Source organism: Chiloscyllium plagiosum, chromosome 19 (assembly GCF_004010195.1).
Source record: "Chiloscyllium plagiosum isolate BGI_BamShark_2017 chromosome 19, ASM401019v2, whole genome shotgun sequence".
NCBI classification, from domain to species: domain Eukaryota; kingdom Metazoa; phylum Chordata; class Chondrichthyes; order Orectolobiformes; family Hemiscylliidae; genus Chiloscyllium; species Chiloscyllium plagiosum.
In genome coordinates, this window is record NC_057728.1 from 6,436,378 (window position 1) to 6,460,397 (window position 24,020).

A 24,020-nucleotide genomic window follows, 5' to 3' on the forward strand; every position below is an offset into this window, starting at 1 on the left:
CTCCCAGCAGTTTAAAACTCAATTCATAACCTGTTACTTGTCAGCTGTTTCCATCCCTCTCCCTCTCTCTAAGGCTGGGGGGTCTGGACTTCAGGTGCTGATAGGAAGAAGATGACGAAGGACTGAAGAAATGAGTGAAACACAACAAAGGTGAAGATGAGGGATTGGAGACTGGTTCGAAATTGGCGCCTGCAGTGCGTCAGAAGGCAGCGTGGGGAAGGGAGTGTGCACTCTCTCTCTCTCTCACACACACACACACACAGACACAGTGTTGAGAGTGAGAAGGAGGCAGGCAGAGAAGCCGCGCAGACTACAACAGGGCAGACAGGCAGAGGGCAGCGCTCCAGCCTCCGGGAGGGTGAAGCCTGAGATATGGGCAAGGCGGAGAGAGAATGAGCCGGAGATCCCAGCTCCCAGCAGCAGGAGCAGGAGCAGGAGCAGAGCAGCGGCGCCCAAGATGAGTAGTAACAGCAGCAGCAGCAGCCCCGGCTCGGGATCATGCCGCTTCGCCGATTACTTCGTGGTAGCGGGGATCGACACTGACAGTGGGCTGGAGCCTGATGAACTCTCGGGTAGGTGAGCGGGGCTGACCCCGGGGTGGGAACCGCGATTGCAATGGGGTGGGTGGGGAGGCTGCCTCTATATTCCACTGACTGTAAACATTCACGGGAGGGGTCTGTACATTGAAATACACAGGAGCGGTTAAATATAGACCTGTTTGTTTATTTCAGTATCGGCCATTCTCTTGTAGATCTCAGACGGAATGATTCTCCCTCTGGATAAAGATGGGTTCCTGGGTGTGTGTTTTGTTCCTTCTGTATAATTTGACTAATTACAGTTAGTGCAATTCGTTTTGAATTCCTTGTCCGCTCCCACGCTCCCAACCCCAGTTTAATTTAACGGGGACACAGATTCACACACACAAGCCCAAGGTGGCTGTTCTGAGACAGTGTTGGTCATTCGGCTATTCGACCAAGGTGGGCATTGCCGCGTAGCCCTCATCCCGCCCCCTGCTTCACCGTCTCCATCTGCAGAGGAGAGTTGCTTGCCTCTTTAAGAACCGAGCAAGTCTCCTGTCTTACATTTGCATCCCCCACCCCAACAAGTTCCCTAAACCCTACGCCGTGTTTGAGGGTCGACGCGGCCTTGTCGATGTACCACGAAAAGAATTGCCACTAATTGGATAAATCCAGAAGTTTCCACAGCATTGGAGAAACAGACTGGCTGCCTCCACCAAAATACTCTTCCCGTCTGTAGTTTCTTCAAATCCGTGATGTGGAAGCAAGCAGATACCTTGAAAGGTCCCTCAGACAGAAATGTTCTGCATTGCTGTTGCAACAGGGACTTCCCCGGACTGTTTTGTCCAGCAAAATTCCCTACTGAGTAAAGCTGACCTGGGTTCCACTGAGCAGTTGATGTGGGGATTGGGTTAGAAGTGGTTTGTTTGAAGTGTGGGTGTCCTTGGTGAAGTGAAATTCATGTCTTGGGCAGCTGTTCACAAATGGTGTAATCTGTGTGGTTTGGTCTGCAATGTGTCCTGCTACTGTGTTAACAAAAATATTTAAAATATTAGTGAAGCAAAATGTGAAACCTTGGCTTAGTTAGAGAACATCTCAACTCTGAAGGCTGTGAGTTCAAATCTCACTCCAGAGACTCAGCATGCAATCTCTCCAATGTAATGCTCAAGGGAATGTTGCAAGTATTCTCTTTTGCTGGAGATGTTAAACTGAGAGGTAATATTTCCTCTAGGGTGGATGTGGAAGGTAATGTGGCACTACTCAAAGAATAGCAGTGGATTTAATCCCAGTGTTTTTCCATAGTTGTTATTCCTTAATGAACAAGGTTTAAAATAAATTATCAAGTCATTATTTTGCTGCTTGTTTGTGGGACCTTGCTACTAACTTTGTTACACGACAACAGAAACCACTTTTCAAAAGTACTTCGTTTGGTTTCAAATATGCCAGACTGGTCCCAAAGCGGTATTTAGACAAAGCAAGTTTTCTTTCTTTTTTTAAAATTATGTTCATCACCTTCTTCTGTGTTATCCAGGTTTCGGTTATATGGTTACTCTTATCTATAATGGGCACAGACTCAAAAGAGACAGAAGTGGGTACTACAGTTGCTGGAGATTAGAGTCAAGGTTAGAGTGGTGCTGGAAAAGCACAGGTCAGGCAGCATCTGAGGAGCAGGAAAATCGATGTTTCGGGCAAAAGCCCTTCATCAGGAATGTATAGCCCAATTCTACTTGTATTAAGGTTGAATGTATTGAATTGGATACTAGTTGTCATTGGATACTAAATTGATTCTCCAATATCAACACATCATCTCAGATACCCAGTGACTGAATTAGATCTTTATTTGGATTAATCAAGGCTGGTCTGCGCAGAGTTGGCTCAAATTGGCCGGTTGGCAGTAGATGCCATTGTAATTGGATGGGGCTTTGTTTGGTTAACTCTTACTAGACAGTGCATGGAGTACCAGATGTAGCGTGAGCCTAAGATTGGGTGAAGTTTTGATGGCCCCTCATGACTGAATGAACTGCTTGAGGATTGTGTTACTCAAGAAGACTATGACAAGATAATGGAGAGCACATAACAGTGCATGGAACTGTGAGGCATCAATTCCGGGGACAAAAAAGAAACTGGCCTCAGAATGCTCCAACCCAGACAAAATGGCATTAAACAATTGCAAATATGTTGTGCTGCACAAATGACAAACTTTTAAGTTTAATAATTCCGTATACTTCAAGCTAAACGAATTAGATTTCTCCTAGATGCTGAGATAGATTGTGTTATAAAATGTTTGCAATATTTTCAGTCTTGGCAAGGTGTTCCTTTTCTCCTGTGCCTCAGCTCAAACTTGGGTGAAACAACCTGCATTCTGCTGCATTATGCAATGATGCTTTGAAATACCCAGAGGTGCAGTCTCTGCTGCAATGTTAAAATTATCTGAATGAATAAAGGATCCCCCTGGTGATGGATGATGTCTGCCTTGCTGGGGCTATTACATATTTGCATTTTATAGCACAAATCATTAGCACTGGGTGGTTAAGTTAACGAATTGAAGAATTACATTCCAAACCCTCTGGCTTAATGCAGCTCCAGGGCTGAATAATAATTTTGTGATGTCCTGTTTATTGGATTTATGGTATTCAGATGGAGCAACTCTGAATTGTTTAGCTTGTAGGGCAGTTAGTTATTTAAATGCAGCCGTAGACTGTTTCATGATGGATAATGGCACTTGCAACGTTGGGTTGCTATTACAGCCTTCAGGGTTTTAAAAGAGTGAAGATTGGAAATGTTCATCATTATCAGAAACTGGTATAATGTCTTAAGTGTCTACTCTCTGTTTGAAGTGCAAGGTACATAATAAGTGAGCACTTTTCCAAGCATTGGAATTATTTCTTGTTTCAAGGCATATCCATATGCATTCCATTCCCATTGTTGAGGTGCTGAAGTGGGAAGACGTACTGGGATGCTGGGCTCTACTAGATATGACTTATTGTGGCAGCCACGCCTCTCTGCTGGTCGCACTCTTGCCCCTCAGTCGTGAGGTCAGGGCTTCAAGTCCCACTCCAGAGAGTTGAGTGTGCCTACGGTGATGATTCTAATTGGGCACTGAGGGAGGGCTGCAATGTCAGAAGTACAGCTCTTTGGGTCGACATGACAGATCCCTGGTAATATTTGAGCAAGAGCAGAGTTAGTCTCCCCAGTGTCTTGGCAAATATTTATCTCTTAAGCAACATCACAAAAACAGATTATCTAGTCATTATCCCATTACTGTTTGTATAATCCTGCTGTGTACAAACTGTTATGCTGCGTTACACTGCAGAAAAAGATTTCAATGGCTGCTAAGCACTTTGGGATATACTGAGGTCATGGAAGATGTTATATATGGGTCGGTGTGTGTTGCTGTGCAAGCCTATAGCTCTCTAGACTAATGTTCTTTGGTCATGTCTCACTGCCACTATTATCCATGGGGTACAGCTTGTCTCGATAATTGGTGTGTGGGGGTTGTTGCTGAAGATACCAAGAAGAGAAATTCAATTTCAAAAGATTACTCTTGGTTCTGCATTATGGAGAGGGGTGAGAGTCGGGACAGGGCTATTTTGTATGTGGAACTTAGCACATTTGCGCGTCAAAAGTGCTGTGTTTTTCTTTACAAAACACTTCGGTGTTTGATTTGCTAGCTTTGATTTGTTGGTGAGCAAAACCTTTTTTTTAATGCATAATTCCTCATCAAAGCACAAATCTTTAAATTGAAGCACAAATCTTTAAATTGTTCTCCAGCATCGTACTGATCCTGAGTGATCTATTCTGTTCGCTGCGTGGGGGCTGAATTAATAAGCATCTCAGCTTGCAACTGCTGAATCAGTCTTTCGACACCTGGAATCATGTTTATGGCAATCTCCCATTGTATTGTATTTCAAATATTGACATTATGCAATTTTCCAAATGGTCCTGGAGTAGGAAATGTTTCATGACTGGCCATTGTCCTGCTCAGCACTCCCTGACACCCATTCTGCCTTGAATAGCTTTTGTTTTGAATTGGCTCCCTGCTATTTCCCCATATATTCAATCCAACACAAACTACAGCAAAAACATACACAACAATCCTTATCCTCCTCTTTGTCACAATGAGAAGGAGTTGAGAGATTATTTGGCACAGCATCTCTCCCATTTGCCCTGATGCCTATTCTTGGTTAAGACCCCCTTTCAGTACTTTCCAATCTCAGTGAATTTAAAAGGGCTGAAAGATTGAATTATGAGGACATATATTGCATTTGGTTTGGTTTGCTGCCTTTAGAATGTTGAAGGGTAATCTAATCAAAGTGTTGAAAATGATAAACAGATTCAAAAGGTGGATAAACTGCTTCCAGAAAGCGGGGGTATGACCTTTCACTTAAAGCCGTGATATTTGGAAGTCAATTCAGGGAGTGTTTTTCCTCCCTCTCACTTGGTAGAATACATCATTAAATCACTGTCCAAAAAGCTATTCAGGCTGGGAATTGAGTGCAGGTGTCAGAACCGCCACTTACAGACATTTGATGGCCAATTTAAAGGGTTACAGAATCAAAGTGGGTAGATGAGAGTGAAGGCACCCACCAGATGCGGTTGGCTGACTGACAGAACTGGGAAGTGGGGCTGAACGAACTCTGCTCCTTGTTGTTCAGACACATGGGTGAGGAAAGTCTCCTGTTTTAGCCATTGTCCTGTGGCAGTTGAGTTAAGGGAGTTTCAATAAAACAAAGCTACTGGCAGTGAAATGGTGCCTATCACCTAAAGCTCCGAGCACATTGTTCAGCTTTTTGTTTCCTGGCACTGCTTTCTTTTGCCTTGCTGGTGGTACAGTCTGGGCCAGAGATTTCTCCACAGCCACCATCAAAAGCCTTTAAGATTGTCAGCAGGGAGTGGGATTCATGCTTGCCCAAGTGACTATATCCATTATCTCTCCATTCCTTTAGTTGCCGGGTACCGCAAAAGATTGGCATCCTGCCAGCTGTGATGTTGATCTGACTTGGGCACAGATAATTTTTACTGTTGCGTTGTCAGATTGTGCTAACTGTTTAATATTCTGGCAGGATGCCAGCTGTGGCTCAGTGGGTAGCCCTTTCACGTCCGAGTCAGAGACTTGTGGACTCAAGTTCCACTCCAGAAGTCAAAACACAGAATCTAGGCTCATGCCTTAGTTTTATTTGTGGAGGTCCAAGAACATTCTCCCCTGACTGATATTTTAATCCCTCGATATCAGGCACAGGCACAGTAGCTCAGTGGTTAGCACTGCTGCCTCACAGCACCAGGGACCTGGGTTCAATTCCAGCCTTGAGTGACTGTCTGTCTGTGTGGAGTTTGTACACTCTCCCTGTGTCTGTGTGGGTTTCTCTGGGTGCTCTGGTTTCCTCCTGTAATCCAAAGATATGCAGGTTAGGTGAAGTGGCCATGCTAAGTTGCCCATAGTTTTCAGGGATGTGTAGGTTAGGTGCATTAGTCAGGGGTAATAGGGTAGGGGAATGGGTCTGGGTGGGTCACTCTTCAGAGGGTTGGTGCAGACTTGTTGGGCCAAATGGCCTGTTTCCATGCTATAGGGATTCTGTGACTCAATCTAAAAACGGACGTCGTTTAACACACTTCTGTCTGTGGGATTTTGCTATGCACAAATCAGCTGCTTGCTTTCCCACACCACACAAGTGACAGTAATTAGCACTATGCAATGGTCCAAAATCATGAGCGGTGCTATGCAAATGCAACTTTATTTGTTATATTTTGAGAGAATGGGCTTCACAATTGTCCTCAGCCCTGGCGCCTATCCAGTGGCAGTGAAGAACACTTTCTGTGTGATGGTGAAAGTATTTTGTGATTATTCCCAAAGTGATTGTTTTGCGCTGATATTTTGGTGAAACAAGATGGTGGTTGTGTGTAAAACCTGTCCATTTGAACTGTGAAGAGTCAAACAATCTCAGATGCTACCAGTCCACAATTAGGTTTTTAAAAGTTAGTTCTTTAGATCTGGATGTTGGTGGCACAGGCTCCTTAACGTCGTACTCTGTAAAATATTGTCTGGATGTCAAGAACAGTCACTCTCCTCTTGTTTGTAGAATTTAGATTTTCTGTCCTTGATTGGAGAAAAGATGTAATAAGATCTGGAGAACATTAAAGAGCTGTTTATTCTTGTGTAAACATAAATGCTAGAGCTTTCAACAGCGTTCTCCATCAGAATGCTCTCTGATTAAACTGAGAGGCTGGTACTTGGCTGGATTGGAGGTGTCCTGCTTTTTTATTGTTGGCTCATATCTCAAGTCATGGAGTCCTACAGCATAAAGGACAGGCCCTCTGGTCCATGCTGACCGAAATGTCCATCCACGTTAACCCCATTTCTCTGCACTTGTTTTATCCTTCTCATCCTTTCCTATTCATGTATTTGTCCAAATGCCTTTTAAATGTTGAATCTAGGCCATTACCCCATTGTCAAGTTGATCCCTCCAATGGTAAAGCTTGACTAGGAGCATAAATCTTCAGGATGGATGTTGTAAGGAGCCATAGCCCGAGATGCACTGAGTCGTCTTTATATGGAAGAATGAGTCATATTAGGTGAAGATTAATATCTGAGATGGTGGAGACATCAGGACAAGGGGCATTTCTGGCTTATTGTAAACACTTTACTACTAACCCACCACTAATATGAGGATGCTCACTGGTTCCTCTAATTAGCTGTATCATTTTCCGCTGTATTTCAAGGTGGGTAGTGCAGCACTGCGGAAACTGGATCCAATTTGTTGGCTGTGGGATTTGCTTTACTCTGTTTGTTGTTCGCAGCTTCCAGTGTTAAGCATGTCAGCAATTCTGTGATTGAGTTTGCCGTCTGATTTTCAGGTCTGCCTAGTGCTGTGCGTGACATGCTCTCCTCATCAAATTCAAGTTTAGTCCCATGTCATTGTGCAAATGGGAGAGTGAGAAATGTGCTGGACCAGTCATAAGGTTAGACATTGAGGAATATGATTCTACTGCTGCAACTGGCCTACAGTACCTCATGGAGGCCCAGTTTGTACCTGCTAGTTCTGTCCAGCATCTATTCTATTTAATACAGTGGGAGCTTCATATGACATGGTGGGAAGATGGGATTCATATCCATGGGGACACTTGCATCTGCGATGGGTAGATTGACATGGGCAAGGTCAAGTTTGTTTTCCCCTTACCTCGGTGCTGCTATAGAGCCACTCTTTTTTGGACCCAATGTCGTTCACCACGGGTATGTTCCATATCCTTGCTACCATTTGTGCTTCTTAGAAATGTTGCTGATGTGGAAGAGTATTGATTGATTATCTGAAGGGGGGGGGGCGGAGGTAGTTGGTGTTTAGGTGGGGCTAAGCAACAGGAGGTTCCATTGCACATGTTTGACTATGGTGTCACATGAACGGATGGTGTACGGAATCAATATTGAGGGCTAACAGGAGATGTCCTCCCAATTGTGTTGCCATTTGCTGCCCCGTCCCCCCGTCCCAGACCAGTGGGAAAGAACATACCTCAGTATGATGAGACAGGAGTCTCACACCAAACCAACTCTTGCAGTTGATGTGTATGATTAATTTGTGGAACAGCTGTCCCGTTATTAACACAGATCCCTGGATATTACTCTAGAAGATTTTGCAGTGTTGCCTGCCCTGCGTATGTCTTTTTGAGGTGCCTTGTTGTCCAATTTTATTGTTTATTATCATTTTGCACAGCAATGGATTAGAATATAAAATCATGAGAGGCATGGATAGGGTAAATAGACAGGGTCTTTTCCCTGGGGTGGGGGAGTCCAGAACTAGAGGGCATAGGCTTAGGGGTGTGAGGGGAAAAATTTAAAAGGGACCTAAGGGGCAACTTTTTCACACAGAGGGTGGTACGTGTATGAAATGAGCTGCCAGAGTAAGTGGGGGAGGCTGGTACTATTACAACATTTAAAAGGCATTTGGATGGGTATGTGAATAGGAAGGGCTTAGAGGGATATGGGCCAAATGCTGGCAAATGGGACTAGATTAGGTTGGGATATCGATGGTTGGCATGAACGGGTTGGACCGAAGGGTCTGTTTCCATGTGGTACATCTCTATGACTAATTGGGAGCTTGTTAAGCTATTTTGGATTCCACCATTTGATTTGATGCCAGACTGAGTAATGATGTGGATTTGTTTCATTAGGGAATGTTAGGGAACCAGTTGAGTTTTTAGGATAATCCATTAATAATACTAGATTTTAGTTCCAGGGTTATTCAATTAAGTTTGCTTCTAGCTGTCACTGTAGGACTTGAACTCCTCCCTCTGGGTCACTATCTATATGTTTGGGTCACTAACAGTAAAATAAAGACTGTTAGGCCCATTGATGTAGTGTATATGGAGAGTCAAAAGACTTTATCAAAAGTCTAATAGAATGAGCTTGTAAAGAAAATCGAAGTCTGTGAGTAATTAGTAATTTCATGGAAGCATAATTGGCGAAGTGGCAGGGGAACAGAGGTGAAATATTGTTTATCAGATGGACAGTCCGCAGAGACTAGTGCTGAGACCAGTCTATATTATTTTATGATATATCATTTTAATTAGGCCTGAGGCATAACCTCAAAGTTTGCTGAAAGACACTGAACTCAGAAAAGTGGTACACAGCAAGGAGGAGAACAACAGACTACAGGAGGACATAGACTTGATAGTGAAACGAGAAGGCATATTATCCAGTTGAAATTAATATGAAATCAGGATGCAGATACGTTAAGAGGTTCAAAAGGCAAATGGGCTTGTTAGTTACTGCAAGGGAATTGGTCTGTATAGTGGTCTATAAAAACCACCTTGGTACAGTTGTACAAGGAGTTGGTGAGACGACATCTGCAGTACTGTGTATAGTTTTCATCTCCTTGTTTAAGAAATATTGACTAGATTAGATTCCCTACAGTGTGGAAACAGGCCCTACAGCCCAACCAGTCCACACCGATCCCTCCAAAGAGTAACCCACCCTGACCCATTTCCCTCTGACTGATGCGCCTAACACTATGGGCAATTTAGCATGGTCAATTCACCTGACCTGCACATCTTTGGACTGTGGGAGGAAACCGGAGCATCCAGAGGGATCCCACACAGACACGGGGAGGATGTGCAAACTTCACACAGACAGTTGCCCGAGGCTGGAATCTAACGTGGGAATGTGGTGCTGTGAGGCAACAGTGCTAACCACTGAGCCACCGTGCCACCCATTAGAAGCAGTTCAGTGAAGATTGACTCGACTAGTTCCTGGAATGAGAGAATTATCTTGTGAGAAAAGGTTGGTCAGACAGGATCTGTGTGCACTGTAAGTTCAAATAGTGAGAGGTGACCTCATTAAAACAGTTAAGTGAGAGCACTTGACAGAGTGGATGCTGAGAGGACATTATCCGATGTGAAAGAGACTAGAACTAGGGGACAGTTTTGGAAAAATAATTTAACACCAATATTAAGGAACACTGTTTCTCTGAGGACCATGAGTTTGGAACTCTCTTCCCAAACAGCCATGGAGACAGAGTCATTGAATATCTTTAAGTTAGACGTGGATAGATTCTTGTCTAATAAGGGAGTCAAAAATTATCGGACTAGTTGGGAATGTAGAATGGTGAACACACAAAAGTGTTTGAAGTTGCGATTGCTTTTGAAAAGGCATAACAATCCTTGGTTTTATAGAGGCACAGAATACAAAAGCAAAGAAGTTAAGCAAAACCTTCACTCCAGCTGAGGCCTTACCAATAACATGTAATGTGTTCAATTCTGGGCACCACGCTGTTGCAATGATGACAACAGATGATAAGGGTGTGGAAGAGATTTCCTCAGATAATACCAGGGATGAACGGTGCCAATTATGTGAAGAGGTTAGAAAGCTAGGGTTTCCTGACTTAAAGCGGGGAAGGTGATGAGATGATTTGAAAATCTTGATTGTTTTTTTGACAGAGGAATTAAAATTTATTCAAATGGCAAAAGCGTCATTTAAGGATGGATACAGATTTCAGATCATTGATAAAAGAAGTAAAGGCAACCTGTTAAAAAAAGTTATGCAGTGAGTTACTTTGGCCTATTATAGCCATTGCCTGAAAGGGTAATGGCAGCACATTCAATAACGATTTTCAAAGCAAATTAGCTAACTATTTGAAGGGGGAGCATTGCTGTGAGGAAGGAGCGGTGAAATGGAATGATTTTGGATAACATTTTCAAGAAGCTGGCATGAGCATGATGGGCTTAAACCAAATCCTTTGTGTGCACAATATTTGCTAGTGAGCCTTGGAGGCAATGGGTCACATGATGATTCAGTGCTGCCAAATTTCATTAGTAAATTGACTGCACCACGCTGTGCATTTAAAAACCGAAAGCAGGAAATTATAGCGGTGTCATTAAGCTGTCAGTAAATTGTAAAGAGGGTGGAAGAATTTCCTTACAATCTTTGCTTCTACTGCAGAGGCCTAAATAGCCCCATACTTAACGTCTTCCTAAATGTGGGTTGCCATTGAAAAAACATGTTCAAATCACAGATTTGTACAGCCAAGGAGGCTACTTTGCCCATCCTGCTGGTGCCAGCACTTTGAAAGAGCTATCCAATCTGCTAAGGAGTTCCTCAATGCCGGAGAGTCCAATTGCTTTGATTGGAGATTTGAAAAGATTTTATTTAATGTAGTTTGATGGTTGAGGAATATAAGTGAAATACAGTCTGTTCTGTTATAACACGATAGTTCCGTTCTCAAAGCTGTCATCAGAAAGACTGATTCGGGCCCTACAGTGACAGCGCCTAATCAACCACATTGAGCTTCACACCCCCAGGCCATTAAGTCGCACAAGAGTGTCCAAGCACAACTCACTTGCATTATAAGAAAATCGCGCAATTGCCACGTCATTTAAACTAATGGGGCCAGAATTGCGTTATAGCCAGCACAGGTAAGGAGAGTTCGTGTTCCACAAATAAGAGTATAAATTCTTCTCTCTCATTTAAGCCAATTCGCGTTGAAGAAACGCGTGTTGTAGCAAAACCAACTATACTGTTGGGTAGAGATTAACAACTGGTGGGAAAACCAACTTAAAATGATGAATGAAGAGCATTGCAGGTTTAATATAATTTTTCACTCCTCATTCCCTATATTAGTTGCAATTAGTTAATTTTGTTCGAATCAGTCATCCTACATACTAGGGGTGAATGAGACATGGTATGTTGTGTTGGCATTGCCAACAGTGGGAATTTGAGATGTGGTTTGTTGTGCTTTGTGGGACTGAAGAAACCATCTCAGAATGCAGAATTAATTTATGCTATTTTGTACAAGCTTGACTGAATATTAATGCTTGTATCAAACTCCTTCAGCCCATCTGCAGAGCCAGCGAACAGATAATAGGGTAGCGCTGCTCAGTAAGCATCTCACCTCTCGTTGTTTTACTGACGAGCTTGAGAGGAATTCCGTGAATCTGGGTCCCTCTAGTAATCTATCAAACCTCGTCATTTTCAGCAACAACTCCAGCTTCTGATTATTCAAAGCTGTCAAGTCCTTCACGTGAATGGATGCCCCACACAAGTTAACATCTCTGTGTGTTTGCTTTCAGTGACCAAATGGTGTTCAAACACATCTGAACTCAAAGCCAGTCTTAATCAGTGAGCAGGGGTAGTTAAGTCATAAATCCTTACTGGATTTTCTGAAATAGCACAAGTGAGTTGTGCATGGACACTCCTGTGTGACTTATTGACCTGGGGGTATGAAGCTCAATGTGGTCGATTAGCTGCTGTCAGTGTAAGGCCCGAATCAGGCTTTCTGATGACAGCTTTGAATCTGTGAAAGCACAAGCAACAGAGCATGCCATGAAGCAGAGAATTACAATGATCTCGTTATGAAGAATCTGCATTTTGTCAACTAACTCATACTCCAATGCAGCACTGGGGGAGTGCTGCACTATTTGAGGTGCCACGTTGCAGGTGAAATGTTAATCAAGGCCTTGACTGTCCTCTGAGGTGAATGTAAAATATCCCAACGTACTATTTCGCAGGCAGGCAGTGATGATCTCCCAGGTGCCAATATTTGTCCCTCCACATCACCAAAGCATGGTGAGTGTAATAACATTGCAACTTATGGGATGTTGTCTGCAAATTGGCTCTCCTGTTTCCGACATTACAACAAGAGATTATACTTCCAGTATCTCTTCATCAGCTGTAAAGCACTTGGGGCGTTCTGAGATTGGGTATGGCACTGTTATAATGCAGCTTCTTTTCAATATGTTTCTAATATGCTTCCATTTCACTGCTTGTGGTTTTCTAAGAGTTTTACAACAGAGAGAGAGAGAGAGACCTCCTTCAATACATCATGTCTACACTGCTTATCAAACATCTATGTATTTACGTCCCATTTTCCATCATTTGAGCTTTAGCCCTGTGGATATTTCTTAATCAACCTGTTCTTACACATCTCTGGAGCAGGTGGAACATGAACTTGGACCTGCTGGCTTAAAGACAGGGACATTATCACTGTTCCACAAGAGCCCTTAAGCCTTGTATGCTTTGGCATGCAAATTGTTCATCTGAGTACGACTTAAACATTGAAATAGGTGTCTCAGTAACTTTGCAGTTTTTGCTTTGATTTTATTCCTGGACCTTCACATTGTGATTAGTTAAGACCCTTTAAAGAGGGAAATAAGCCTTGTTGGTCAGTTAAAATGAATACATCAATGCAGTGGGCTATCTATCTATCTTATTAATCTGTGAGCTAAGGCCTGTTGCTGCAAGATGGTGAATTAGTATGGAAAAAAAACCTTACTTTTACAAGTAGTAAATCCAATTTTTTTATCTTGAAAATTGGACAGATTTTGTTTGTTTTCAATATTTTGTACTTGTGCATTTTCACTGACTGGACACAGAAAAGAATAATCTATGATTTTTGTCTTGATTCTATCTGGCTTTGCGGTCCGTAAATCTCAGCCTTAACTGAAGCAAATGAAAAGTTGGATTTAGCGGTGAAGCATTTGCTTGGTGCCACTGGCTTATCACAATCCAGGCTGAGGAATGTCCACTCAGCTTCTACAATCTGTCCTTCACAGCTTTTATTCAGAGCAGATTTAGCCAAAGATCTAATGTAGACATCTTTTGTCATTTTTACACAGAAGCAAGACTCTCTTTCTCTCTCCACGTAAACATTATAAATAAAGAGCTCATTCGCTGAGTTTGTTAAGTGCATGGCTGATCCCTGTTATGTTACCAGATAGCTAAGAGTGACCAAGAGCTACAGAGAGGCTATCACAGTCTCCTATTTGTGCATGCATCCTACTATTTAGGAGGATTTTAACTGAATGTTGAAGGTGCTATATAAATGCATTTCGCTGCTGTTCTCTTGTACCCCTCCAATTCTTTCATGGAACAAATTGTCCTCTTTTGACTGGTCTATTGGTCACTAGCATATTCTAAATGTTAGTTTGGCTCTCCAGTGACAATAGAGTTATCTGTCTAACTATGGTGTTCCAGTCTATAGCTTTTATCATTGAGATGATATGGAGGTGTTGGATTGGATTGGGGTGGACAAAGTCAAAAGTCACAAGACACTAGGTTATAGTCCAACAGTTTATTTGAAATCACAAGTGTTTGGAGTGCTGCTTCTTTGTTAGATGAAGTCATTGAAAGCTTGTGATTTCAAATAAAGCTGTTGGACTATAACCTGGTGTCTTGTGACTTCTGACTTTGTCAGTGAGATGCTGCTGAGATATTGGAGCGCACCACTTTGTTTTGTAGTTTATGAACCCTGGATAGTAAAGACTCATCATTTGTGAATTTTCCTATCCACATAAAACATTGCACAGGTCCAATGTTCAATTTTGAGGCAAAAATACTTGTAGAAAATGTCGAAGATTGACAAAGAGCCTAAATGAAAGTAAAATAAAGTTAGCCCACTGTGTTCATTATTGTTTCAATGTTGTTGTGATGCAGTCAAAAGGAGTCTACAAGGGGATATAAATAGGTTGAGTGCACGAAAACGAGGCAGATGGAGTTTAGTTTAGGAAAGTGTGATATCGTGTGCTTTGGTAAAATGATTTAAATGTAGATAGATTCCAAAATAGCACAGTGTGGATAGATCTGGGTTTTTTTTGCAAGAAACACAAAAAGTTAGCAAGTGGGTTCAACAAGTGATTAAATGGAATTTTGACCTTTATTGTTGCAGGGGGTAGGGGGGGGGGGTGGGGGAGTTGAAGTTTTAATGTAGTGACGTCTTGTTACAATGGTACAAGGTGTTGCTGAGGCCACATCGAGAGTACTGTGTATAGCTTCATCCCATATTTGAGAAAGGACATTGGAGTTCAAAAGATATTGACTAGACTGATCCCTAGGATGAAATGGATTGACTTATCAGGAACAGTTGAACAGGTTAGACTGTTATTCATTAGAGTTTAGAAGAATGAAAGATGATCTTATTGAAGCAATCTGAAGGGGTGCTTGATAGAGTAGGTTTGAGGGTAATGTTTCCTGTAGTAGGGAAATAATGAACAATGGGACTCCGTGACAGAGTAAGGAGACACTTAAAACTGAGAAGAGAAGAAATATCTTCTCTGAGAGAGTAAGTGAATATTTGGAATTCACTACCTCCAAGAGTTGTGGATGCTAGATGACTGGAAGTATTTGAAGGAGGAAGGAGATAGGTTTTATTTTTAAAGATGGAGAGTTGTGAGCGATGAGGAGCTGGCACAAAAGAGGATTTGAGACTTGGGGTAGATCTACTTCTCCTATGTCTTATATTCTTAATAGATGATTATGCATTTGTTACAGTATTCAACAATTTGTCCAAAAGGACCTTTTTATATGTATTAAAAATTTGATTTTATTGTCTTTTATCTTCTACTATACTCTGTACATAGCTATACTCTGTGGGCGGCACGGTGGCACAGTGGTTAGCACTGCTGCCTCGCAGTGCCAGAGACCCGGGTTCAATTCCCGCCTCAGGCGACGCTCTGTGTGGAGTTTGCACATTCTCCCCGTGTCTGCGGAGCACCCGGTTTCCTCCCACAATCCAAAAATGCGAAGGTCAGGTGAATTGGCCACATTAAATTGCCCGTCGTGTTAGGTGAAGGGGTAAATGTAGGAGAATGGGTCTGGATGGGTTAAGCTTCGGCGGGTCGGTGTGGACTTGTTGGGCCGAAGGGCCTGTTTCCACACTGTAAGTAATCTAATCTAAATATTTGAATGGTTGGAACCTATACAATTAACACCTATTAGAAAGGATGTTCAGTATTTGTGTATATGACTAATAGGAATGATTTACTGTATACCTTGGATTGTGAGATTAATTTCCATCTTTTGGTTTTAATCTGGTTTCCGATAAACCCACTGTACTGGTGTCCTCTGAACAGACGTATTGTTTTCATGGATTTGCATCTTACAGATTTGCTTCCTCTTGTGTTCCCTTTGTTCATATATTCCTGGTCCCCTTCGAGTATGCACTAATTCTCCAAAAAGCATCCTACCCCGAGCCACAAGCCAAATCTATCCCCACAACCTTGCATTTATCATCTAGCCTAGACATCCTGGATACTACGGCGCGATTCAGCATGGCCAATCCACCTAACTTGCAGATCTTTGGACTGTTGGAGAAAGCTGGAGCACTAGAGGAAACCCACACAGACACGGAGAGCACATGCAAACTCCACACAGACAGTCACCTGAGGGTGGAATCAAACCCCAACACCTGCTGTTGTGAGGCAGCAGTGCTAACCACTGAGCCACCATTACCGCCATATTGACAGAGATTTGATGTCTCCCTGGGCCAAGTTGCTTGGAGATTTTTAAGCGCCCTTAACTCATGGAAAAGAAAATTGCCACCTTGACACTTTGAGTGCAAAATCTTCTGAAGAGGAGAAACAAGTAAAGTTTTGAGGTGGGGTGGAGTAGCTCTTGAGTTGAAGTCGAAGACCAACAACAATCAAATAAACACGATTTTGCGCCGAAACCTGATTTTAGAATGGGGCTGAAGAATCAAGTGATAGAGAGTTCCAATTTCAGACCCTCAATGATGTCCTGTTCTATATCCTCTTAAGTGCTCTGTCCTTATGTCGTACATGGACTAGTCAGGCTCCAGTTTGACATAAAGAGTTGCTCTCATTTGGTGAATAGGCCACATACGGTGCTTGGGAAAATGCCATTGAGGCATGAGGTTGGTGAAAGGGACACACTGGATGGATGTTTGGAATGATGCATACTGACTGTGGTACTGTAATCTACTCTACCAGGCTTCTTGACTTTAAAAGACATAAGATATGGCTGTTACAGTCGGCTTGATGCCATCTGAAAGATGAAGAGGGTCTCTAATCCAGAATCTCTAGTTGAAATTCTAACCAGTTATTTACTTCCAGGTACAGACTTGTGAATTATTCTCAATATTTATTTTTGAGCATTTGCTACTTTCCTCTTTCTTATTTCCACCAGCTTTCAGTTTTGCACTGATATTGGATTTATCTTTGAGAACTTCTATGAAATAAATAATTTTTTTTGCGTGAGGCTTGTATTCAGATAGCAACTCAAAATATTCCAAACTGTTGAATGTGCTTCTGAGGTATGGGCTATGTTGTAATTCAGGAACAGGCAGCTGCCAAGTTTATGTGCAACAGGATCTCACAAAAGGCGATGTGATGGTGAGCAAAGGGGGCTGCAGGTGGGTGAACCAAAACACTTCCTCACTGATGAAGGAGCAGATAACTCGGTTCACATAGTGAGTTCCCCTGTACACCTGTGAGTGTGGCATAGACCTGTTTGGCTGACTTGTCTAGTGGAGGATGGGGAGTCTTAAAGATGTACAGCATGGAAACAAACCCTTTGGTCCAACTTGTCCATACCAACCAGATATCCCAAATTAATCTAGTCTCATATGCCAGCATTTGGCCCTTTTCCATCTAAACCTTTCCTATTCATGTACCCATCCAGATGTTTTTAAAATGTAGTTTACAGATGCATTATAGTTCTTTGTAAAGCAGATGAGGATGGGCCACACAAACATATATCATTTCCAGGTTAATTATCTTTCACAGTGATGGGTTTATTGTAACAGAAACTTCAATGATCAATGGGCAAGATTTAGAATGTATTCTGAGACAGTCATCTCAGAATGTTTAACATTTGTGTTTGTCAGCAGCTGACTGGAGTATTTTACTAAGCAAGCGCTGCCAAACCAGTAAATAATGCATCAGATTGGATTCTTTTCCTGCATGTATGGCGAAAACCGGTGTGCAGTGTATCAGATTCAAATTGGATGTGTTTCAATGTTGCAGTCTGCCCAATCTTGCCAGAGGGTGCCACAAGGATTCCATATATATTACCCCACACAGCCCCTGCACCTCTTCCGTCTAGGCTACAAACTCACTTCAGGCCTTAAAATTGTTAGGGTCCCTTTTCTTTTAAAAGGCAAGTCGTACCTTGTTTCCTGTGACATTATAACCCATGAAAGAAAAATAAGCATAATGCTCTTCATGGGGGGAAAAACCATGAGGTAATGATGCTTGTTTCAGGAGACAGTTCAGACACTATAATGGCCTCCTGTGCTACAAAGATTCTGTGAATTTTTTTGCAAGTGATTCTGCGTCAGATTGATTAGGAGCGAACAGGTCAAGAATTTTATTCGGCATGCTCACGGAGCCATACCATTTACAATGCAGAAGATGGAAATGTGCTCCTCCATATCTATGCCAGTTCTTTACCAGACCAAAGCAAAATTAATTTCACTTCCCTGTATTTTTCGTTCCTTCTGTCAAATAGTTATCTGGTTTTACCTTAATGGGTGAAATTCCCTCTGTGCCTCCTATTCCCAGTGGAGAAGCTTTCAATGGTCGGTAAGTCCTGTGTGGTCACCCTTCCCCGTGTTCTCTATGACCTTGTCAACTCTTCACCCAATTTTCTCTGACCTGCCAAACTTCAGAGGAAAAAGATTGAAGAACTGCAGATGCTGGAAATCAGAAACTAAATGAGAGATGTGCTGGAAAATCTCAGCAAGTCTGGCAGCATCTGTGGATAGAAAGCAGAGGTAATGGATGATGACGTCATCTTCTACGAGGGGGCACAACTACAAATTGAAGGGTGATAGATTTAAGACAGATGTCAGAGGCAGGTTCTTTACTCAGAGAGTGGTAAGGATGTGGAATGCCTTGCCTGCTAATGTAGTCAACTCAGCCACATTAGGGAGATTTAAACAATCCTTAGATAAGCACATGGATGATTTTGGGATAGTGTAGGGGGACGAGCTGAGAATAATTCACAGGTTGACGCAACATCGAGAGCCGAATAGCCTATTCTGCGCTGTATTATTCTATGTTCTATGTTCTTAATGCTGCAGAACCAATGATCCTTCTTCAGAACTTCTCATGTTGTTTCAGCCAAACATGGAGAGCTGACATTCCAGACTTACTCTGTTAAAACTTTCCATAACTTTAAAACCAATATTGAATTTTCCACTCGCTTTCTCTAATATTCTGTCTGTCTCAAGAATCTACCCGTCTCAAGAATCTACCCCACATCTCTCAGATAAGGCTAGAAAAGTCACTACAGTAAAACTCATACGACCTGGCCCACATCCAGGACTGGGTGGTGCTGAGTCGAACGTGGAGGCTCACCCTCTCAGTTTGAGGTAAGTGTAAGAATCAAATGAAAACATGAAATCGAGTTTCTTGTCCCCCCTAGAACCTCTGCACCTTTGACTGTTTTCACTGTAGATGCTCAGGGGAAGATAGTTCAGCCTTCAGAATTACCATTTGATGTGGGGCTGGGTGATGTAATTTTTGTTTTGAGGAAGGAAGATCAATAATGGAGGCAATGTGGACTTGACAAGGATTAAGCTCTAAAATCAGTCATTGGTCAGCTGAAATGTTTAGAACCTTCCCATAAATCACTGCCAACAGCCCAGATGGGTGATTCCCATCTGTTAGTCAAACTGCCTGTTTTCTGCCATCTCTATTTTTTTCTGTTAACTTTCAACCAAAAGCAACTTTATTTCTTTAACATGAAAGGAACGCACATCCTATTTTTTCGATTCCTGTAGGATTTTTCTTCTGATACAGTCTAAAAGATTGATCATTCTCGAGATTATGGAATATTCCTGACGGGTCTTTAACTGTAACAGCGTGCGCGAGAGTGAAGCAATGTTAGGCAGCTGTTTTTTTTAATGATCTTTAATGGAGAAAAAAAAGCAAGTTCATTTGTAATTTTCCAAACCTAACTGTTATATTTGGGCGGCACAGTGGTTAGCACTGCTGCTTCACAGCGCCAGAGACCGGGGTTCAATTCCCACCTTGGGCGACTGACTGTGTGGAGTATGCACATTCTCCCCGTGTCTGCGTGGGTTTCCTCCGGGTTCTCCGGTTTCCTCCCACAGTCCAAAAGATGTGCAGGTGAGGTGAATTGGCCAAGCTAAATTGCCCGTAGTGTTAGGTGTAGGGGAATGGGTCTGGGTGGGTTGCTCTTCGGAGGGTCGGTGTGGACTTGTTGGGCTGAAGGGCCTGTTTCCACACTGTAAGTAATCTAATTCATGAAAAGTGAACATTCGCTGTTTATGCGAAATGGCAGGAGTGTGGAACTAATTGGATAGCACTTTCAAAGAGCGGGTGTGGATAGGATGGGCTGAATGGTCTACATCTGGTCTGTATGGTTGTGTAATTCTATTGTATAAGAGACTGAAATTACACTAATCTTCAGGCTAGAGAGGCGTGGAAGATTTGGAAGGACATTCCAAAGGCTTGACAGCTGACAACACGACTGTCAGCAGTGGGCAAAAGGCCAGAGCTGATTCAGGAAGAGAGGCCACGAACAGATGTAGGAGTATTAGAAATGTAAAATTCAGAGGCATTGACCTTGGTCAGGTCCCGGTCTCCCAGTGAGCACAGGGACGAATGGATTGTGGTGCAGGATGGGATGTGAGGTAACAGCGTTTTAGATGCAAAAACGAGAGAAAGGTCAGTTTAATTAAACTGGATAGTGAAAGGTATTGTGGTCTCAATATACAAAACAAAGAACTGTGTATCCAGGAAATCTGAAATAGAGAAATTGCTGGAGAAACTCATCACGTCTGGTACCACCAGAAAGAAGGCAGAGTTATGATTTGGGTCCTTCTTCAGAACTAGGTGTTCTCACACTGGGAATTAAGTCTCCTTGCTATGCTGCCTTGTTTGAGTTGTAGAAACCAATTTAACTGAAATAGATTTGAAGAACAGCAGAAATTTAGCATCTTGTATTTTTTCTGCTATGAAATCCTATCAGTAATCCCGTCTTCTGCTCTCCTGCTTTTGTTTTCTTTGAGTTTCAATAGTCCATGAGCATCACTGGCAATGTTGCCCATTGCTAATTGCTCTTGAACTGCGTGGCTTACTAAACTATCTCAGAGAACAGTAAAGAGTCAACCACATTACTGTGGCTCTGGAGTCACTTGTAGGCCATAACAGATATGAATGTTGGATATTGTCTTTTAAAATATGTCTGGAATTTCTCCAGTAAATGAGGGAACAGCTCTCTGGATTCACAGTTGCTGTTCCTCTTGTGTAAATTGCAGCGGAACGGAGCAGTTGGCTTTTGTGTTGATGGGATTAAGTTTTCCAAGACTGGCCAATTGTTATAAACATGCTAACAATTTCTGCAACAACCATTTTCTCAAGCAGATGTTCTGTCTCAACTGACTGAAATGACAACTATATTTGTGAGATATGATGGTTTAAACCACCCAAACAAACCAAGTCTGCATATCCAAGTGATCAAGGAAAGACCAAGCCAGACAAAACCTCAACATGTAGTCAGTCCCTGACCTTTGCTGAAGCATTGTTGCAGTTTAAACAAGATTCATTACCTCTACCCTAATTTAGTCAACCTAGCCTCCAAACTAAAATGCCTTATCTGTCGTCTCTTTCTTCTTAACCCACAGGCAGCTGAAAGATAAACTTGCTGCCAACTAATCAGCGCTTCACTTAACTGTTTGTAGGAACTTGCATTGCATAGATTGACAGTAACTCACTACTTTGTAGCCCAGAACTTTGGGTATTGCTGCAAAAAGGAACATACTGCCAAAGCTTTTCAACAACAGTTGCTCCTTTTGAGATATGTATTCTTGCAGTTCTGTCCTGATGAGTACATGATGGAAAGTTCCAACAAGTCTTTGTTTTTTGCCTGTTGGCAATAATAGTGACTTCAGACGTACTGCATTGATTGTATAGGATTTGGACGGCCTTGAGTTGGGAAAGGCCCTATAAAATTACAAGTTGATTTCTCTACTCACCTTCTCTCAACAATAATAATGTTTCAGTCTCTTGGGTCTGAATAGCTTTCTCATAATGGGAGCATAGACTATTTCTGGCCCTCTTCCCTTACTGTTAGTGAAGTTGTAATGCAGTGTACTCATTCCACTTGAAATAGATGGGTGTTTTGTTATCCCTGTAAAGTGTATGAAGTCGACCCCAAAATTTTCTGCAACCATTACCTGACAATAAAGATAACTGGACCAATCTTGGCAAGCCTACAGAAACAATGAAGACTCATCAATTGATATATGGTTAATGTCTGAAATATCTTAACTGTTGGCTAGCGGTGCAGCCGCTACTGAGTTATCTGATAGAATGTGGAGTAAGTAATTAATCATAGTCCATTAAATGACATAGACATTTTGCTCCATTAGTGAATCACAATATAACACAACCCTATCCAATTGGGGGGTGAGGCACTTGTTGTGTTGATGGTCTACTATTTTGCCGCAAATATGGAACTCGTGCATTTTGTTATATTTAAATACAGGTAGTTCTTCTATAAAGTAATGGTTGCGTTTTTGTGCAACCCCATGTTATAGAAAAATTGCCCTTTAGACACAGCGCTTAAAGTGTTGGCAATGTAATTGTGTTCCAACCAGCACGTTTTAAAAGTTCGCACTTTAGAAAGTGTCCCCAGTTCATCAATTGCATTACAGCAAATTTGCGCTAACGAAACGTGCATTACGGCAGAATGACCTGTATTGGATTGTGATAGGCTAATCACAGAGGTAAATGGCTTAGGAAATGCAGTGAAATGGGTGCAGCAAAATATTGGCACCAGGACTCTAAACAGTATGAGACATGAGTGCACTTGGAGTGTGGGGCTGAAGTAATTGTTTGCAATCCAGTTAGTCCCCAGTAATGGTGGATGGTGATCTGTAATCAACAGCCAAGTAACCAAAGATGTTAGAGCTCTTGTGGTGCAGTGGTAATGTCTCTACCTCTGAGTCTGTAGGCCTGGGTTCACCTGCTCCAAAAGTGTGTGATAACGTCGCTGAACAGGCTAATAGAGATAATAGCTAATCAAAATCATTGAAACTAGCATTCAGCAATTAGCACCTATGCATAGCAGGCAAGTCAATTGACAATTAAGTAAAAGTAACACATACGATGTTTTAACAAAAATAGACATTAACATCAACTAAAAACAAACTAAAATCTAAATGTAGCATCAGCTGATGCTACATTTAGATAACAATGCAAAGACCACCATTGTAAGTTGACTGCAGCAGAATATTGCTTTAGAAGCAGCTGGGAAACCTGCTTTGGGTCTTGGATCTGGGTTTTTGAACAGATCAGAGAAGGGAATCAATTCTCTTGAATCTTTCTGAGAGGATTTCTCCCCTCATGGGGATACTTAATGTAGGAAATAGTTTCAGAATAAGGCAGAGAGGAAGTGTTTCTTTCAGAAGATGGTGATTCTTTGGAATTCTCTGCACCAGCGGACTGTGTGGGTTAAGTCATAGTGTATATTCACAGTACAGAGAGGCTAGATTGAATTAATGGGGAATCAGAGATTATGAGGAACAGAGGGAAGAGTGGAGTTGAAGACGACGCCCTCCACCTCCTCCAAGACTTCCGTTTTCATGCCTCCTCTTCACCATGGATATCCAATCCCTCTACACCTCCGTCTGCATGACCAGAGCCTCCAAGCCCTCCGTTTTTTCCTCTCCCGACGTCCCAACAGTACCCTTCCACCGACACTCCCATTCGTTTGGCCGAACTGGTCCTCACCCTTAACAATTTCTCCTTCGAATCCTCCCACTTCCTCCAGACCACAGGGGTAGCCATGGGCACCAGTATGGGCGCCAGCTATGACTGTCTCTTTGTTGGCTACATAGAACAGTCGATCTTCCGTAATTACACCGGCACCACTCCCCACCTCTTCCTCCGCTACATTGATGACTGCATTGGCGCCACCTCGTGCTCCCGCGAGGAGGTTGAGCAATTCACCAACTTCACCAACACATCCCACCCTGACCTTAAATTTACCTGGACCATCTCCATCTCCATTAATGACGACCGACTTGACACTGACATATTTTACAAACCCACCGACTCCCACAGCTACCTGGATTACACCCCTTCCCACCCTACCTCTTGCAAAAATGCCATCCCGTATTCCCAATTCCTCCGCCTCCACCGTATCTGCTCCCAGGAGGACCAGTTCCACCACAGAACACACCAGATGGCCTCCTTCCTTAGAGACCGCAATTTCCCTTCCCACGTGGTCAAAGATGCCCTCCAACGCATCTC

At 42.5% G+C, this 24,020-nt stretch overlaps 1 protein-coding gene across 4 annotated transcripts in view; it reads left to right on the forward strand.

Moving 5' to 3' along the window:
* Positions 1-201: 201 nt before the first annotated feature.
* Positions 202-24,020, forward strand: part of LOC122559492 (DENN domain-containing protein 5B-like) — a 292,527-nt gene continuing 268,708 nt past the window's right edge. For 2 of the 4 annotated variants that reach the window (XM_043708993.1, XM_043708994.1), the window contains exon 1: positions 202-572. In XM_043708993.1, coding sequence (XP_043564928.1) covers positions 458-572 — 115 coding nt within the window. In that variant the 5' untranslated portion in view covers positions 202-457. The remainder of the gene's footprint in view (positions 573-24,020) is intronic. The other 2 variants (XM_043708995.1, XM_043708996.1) reach the window with 1 other exon arrangement.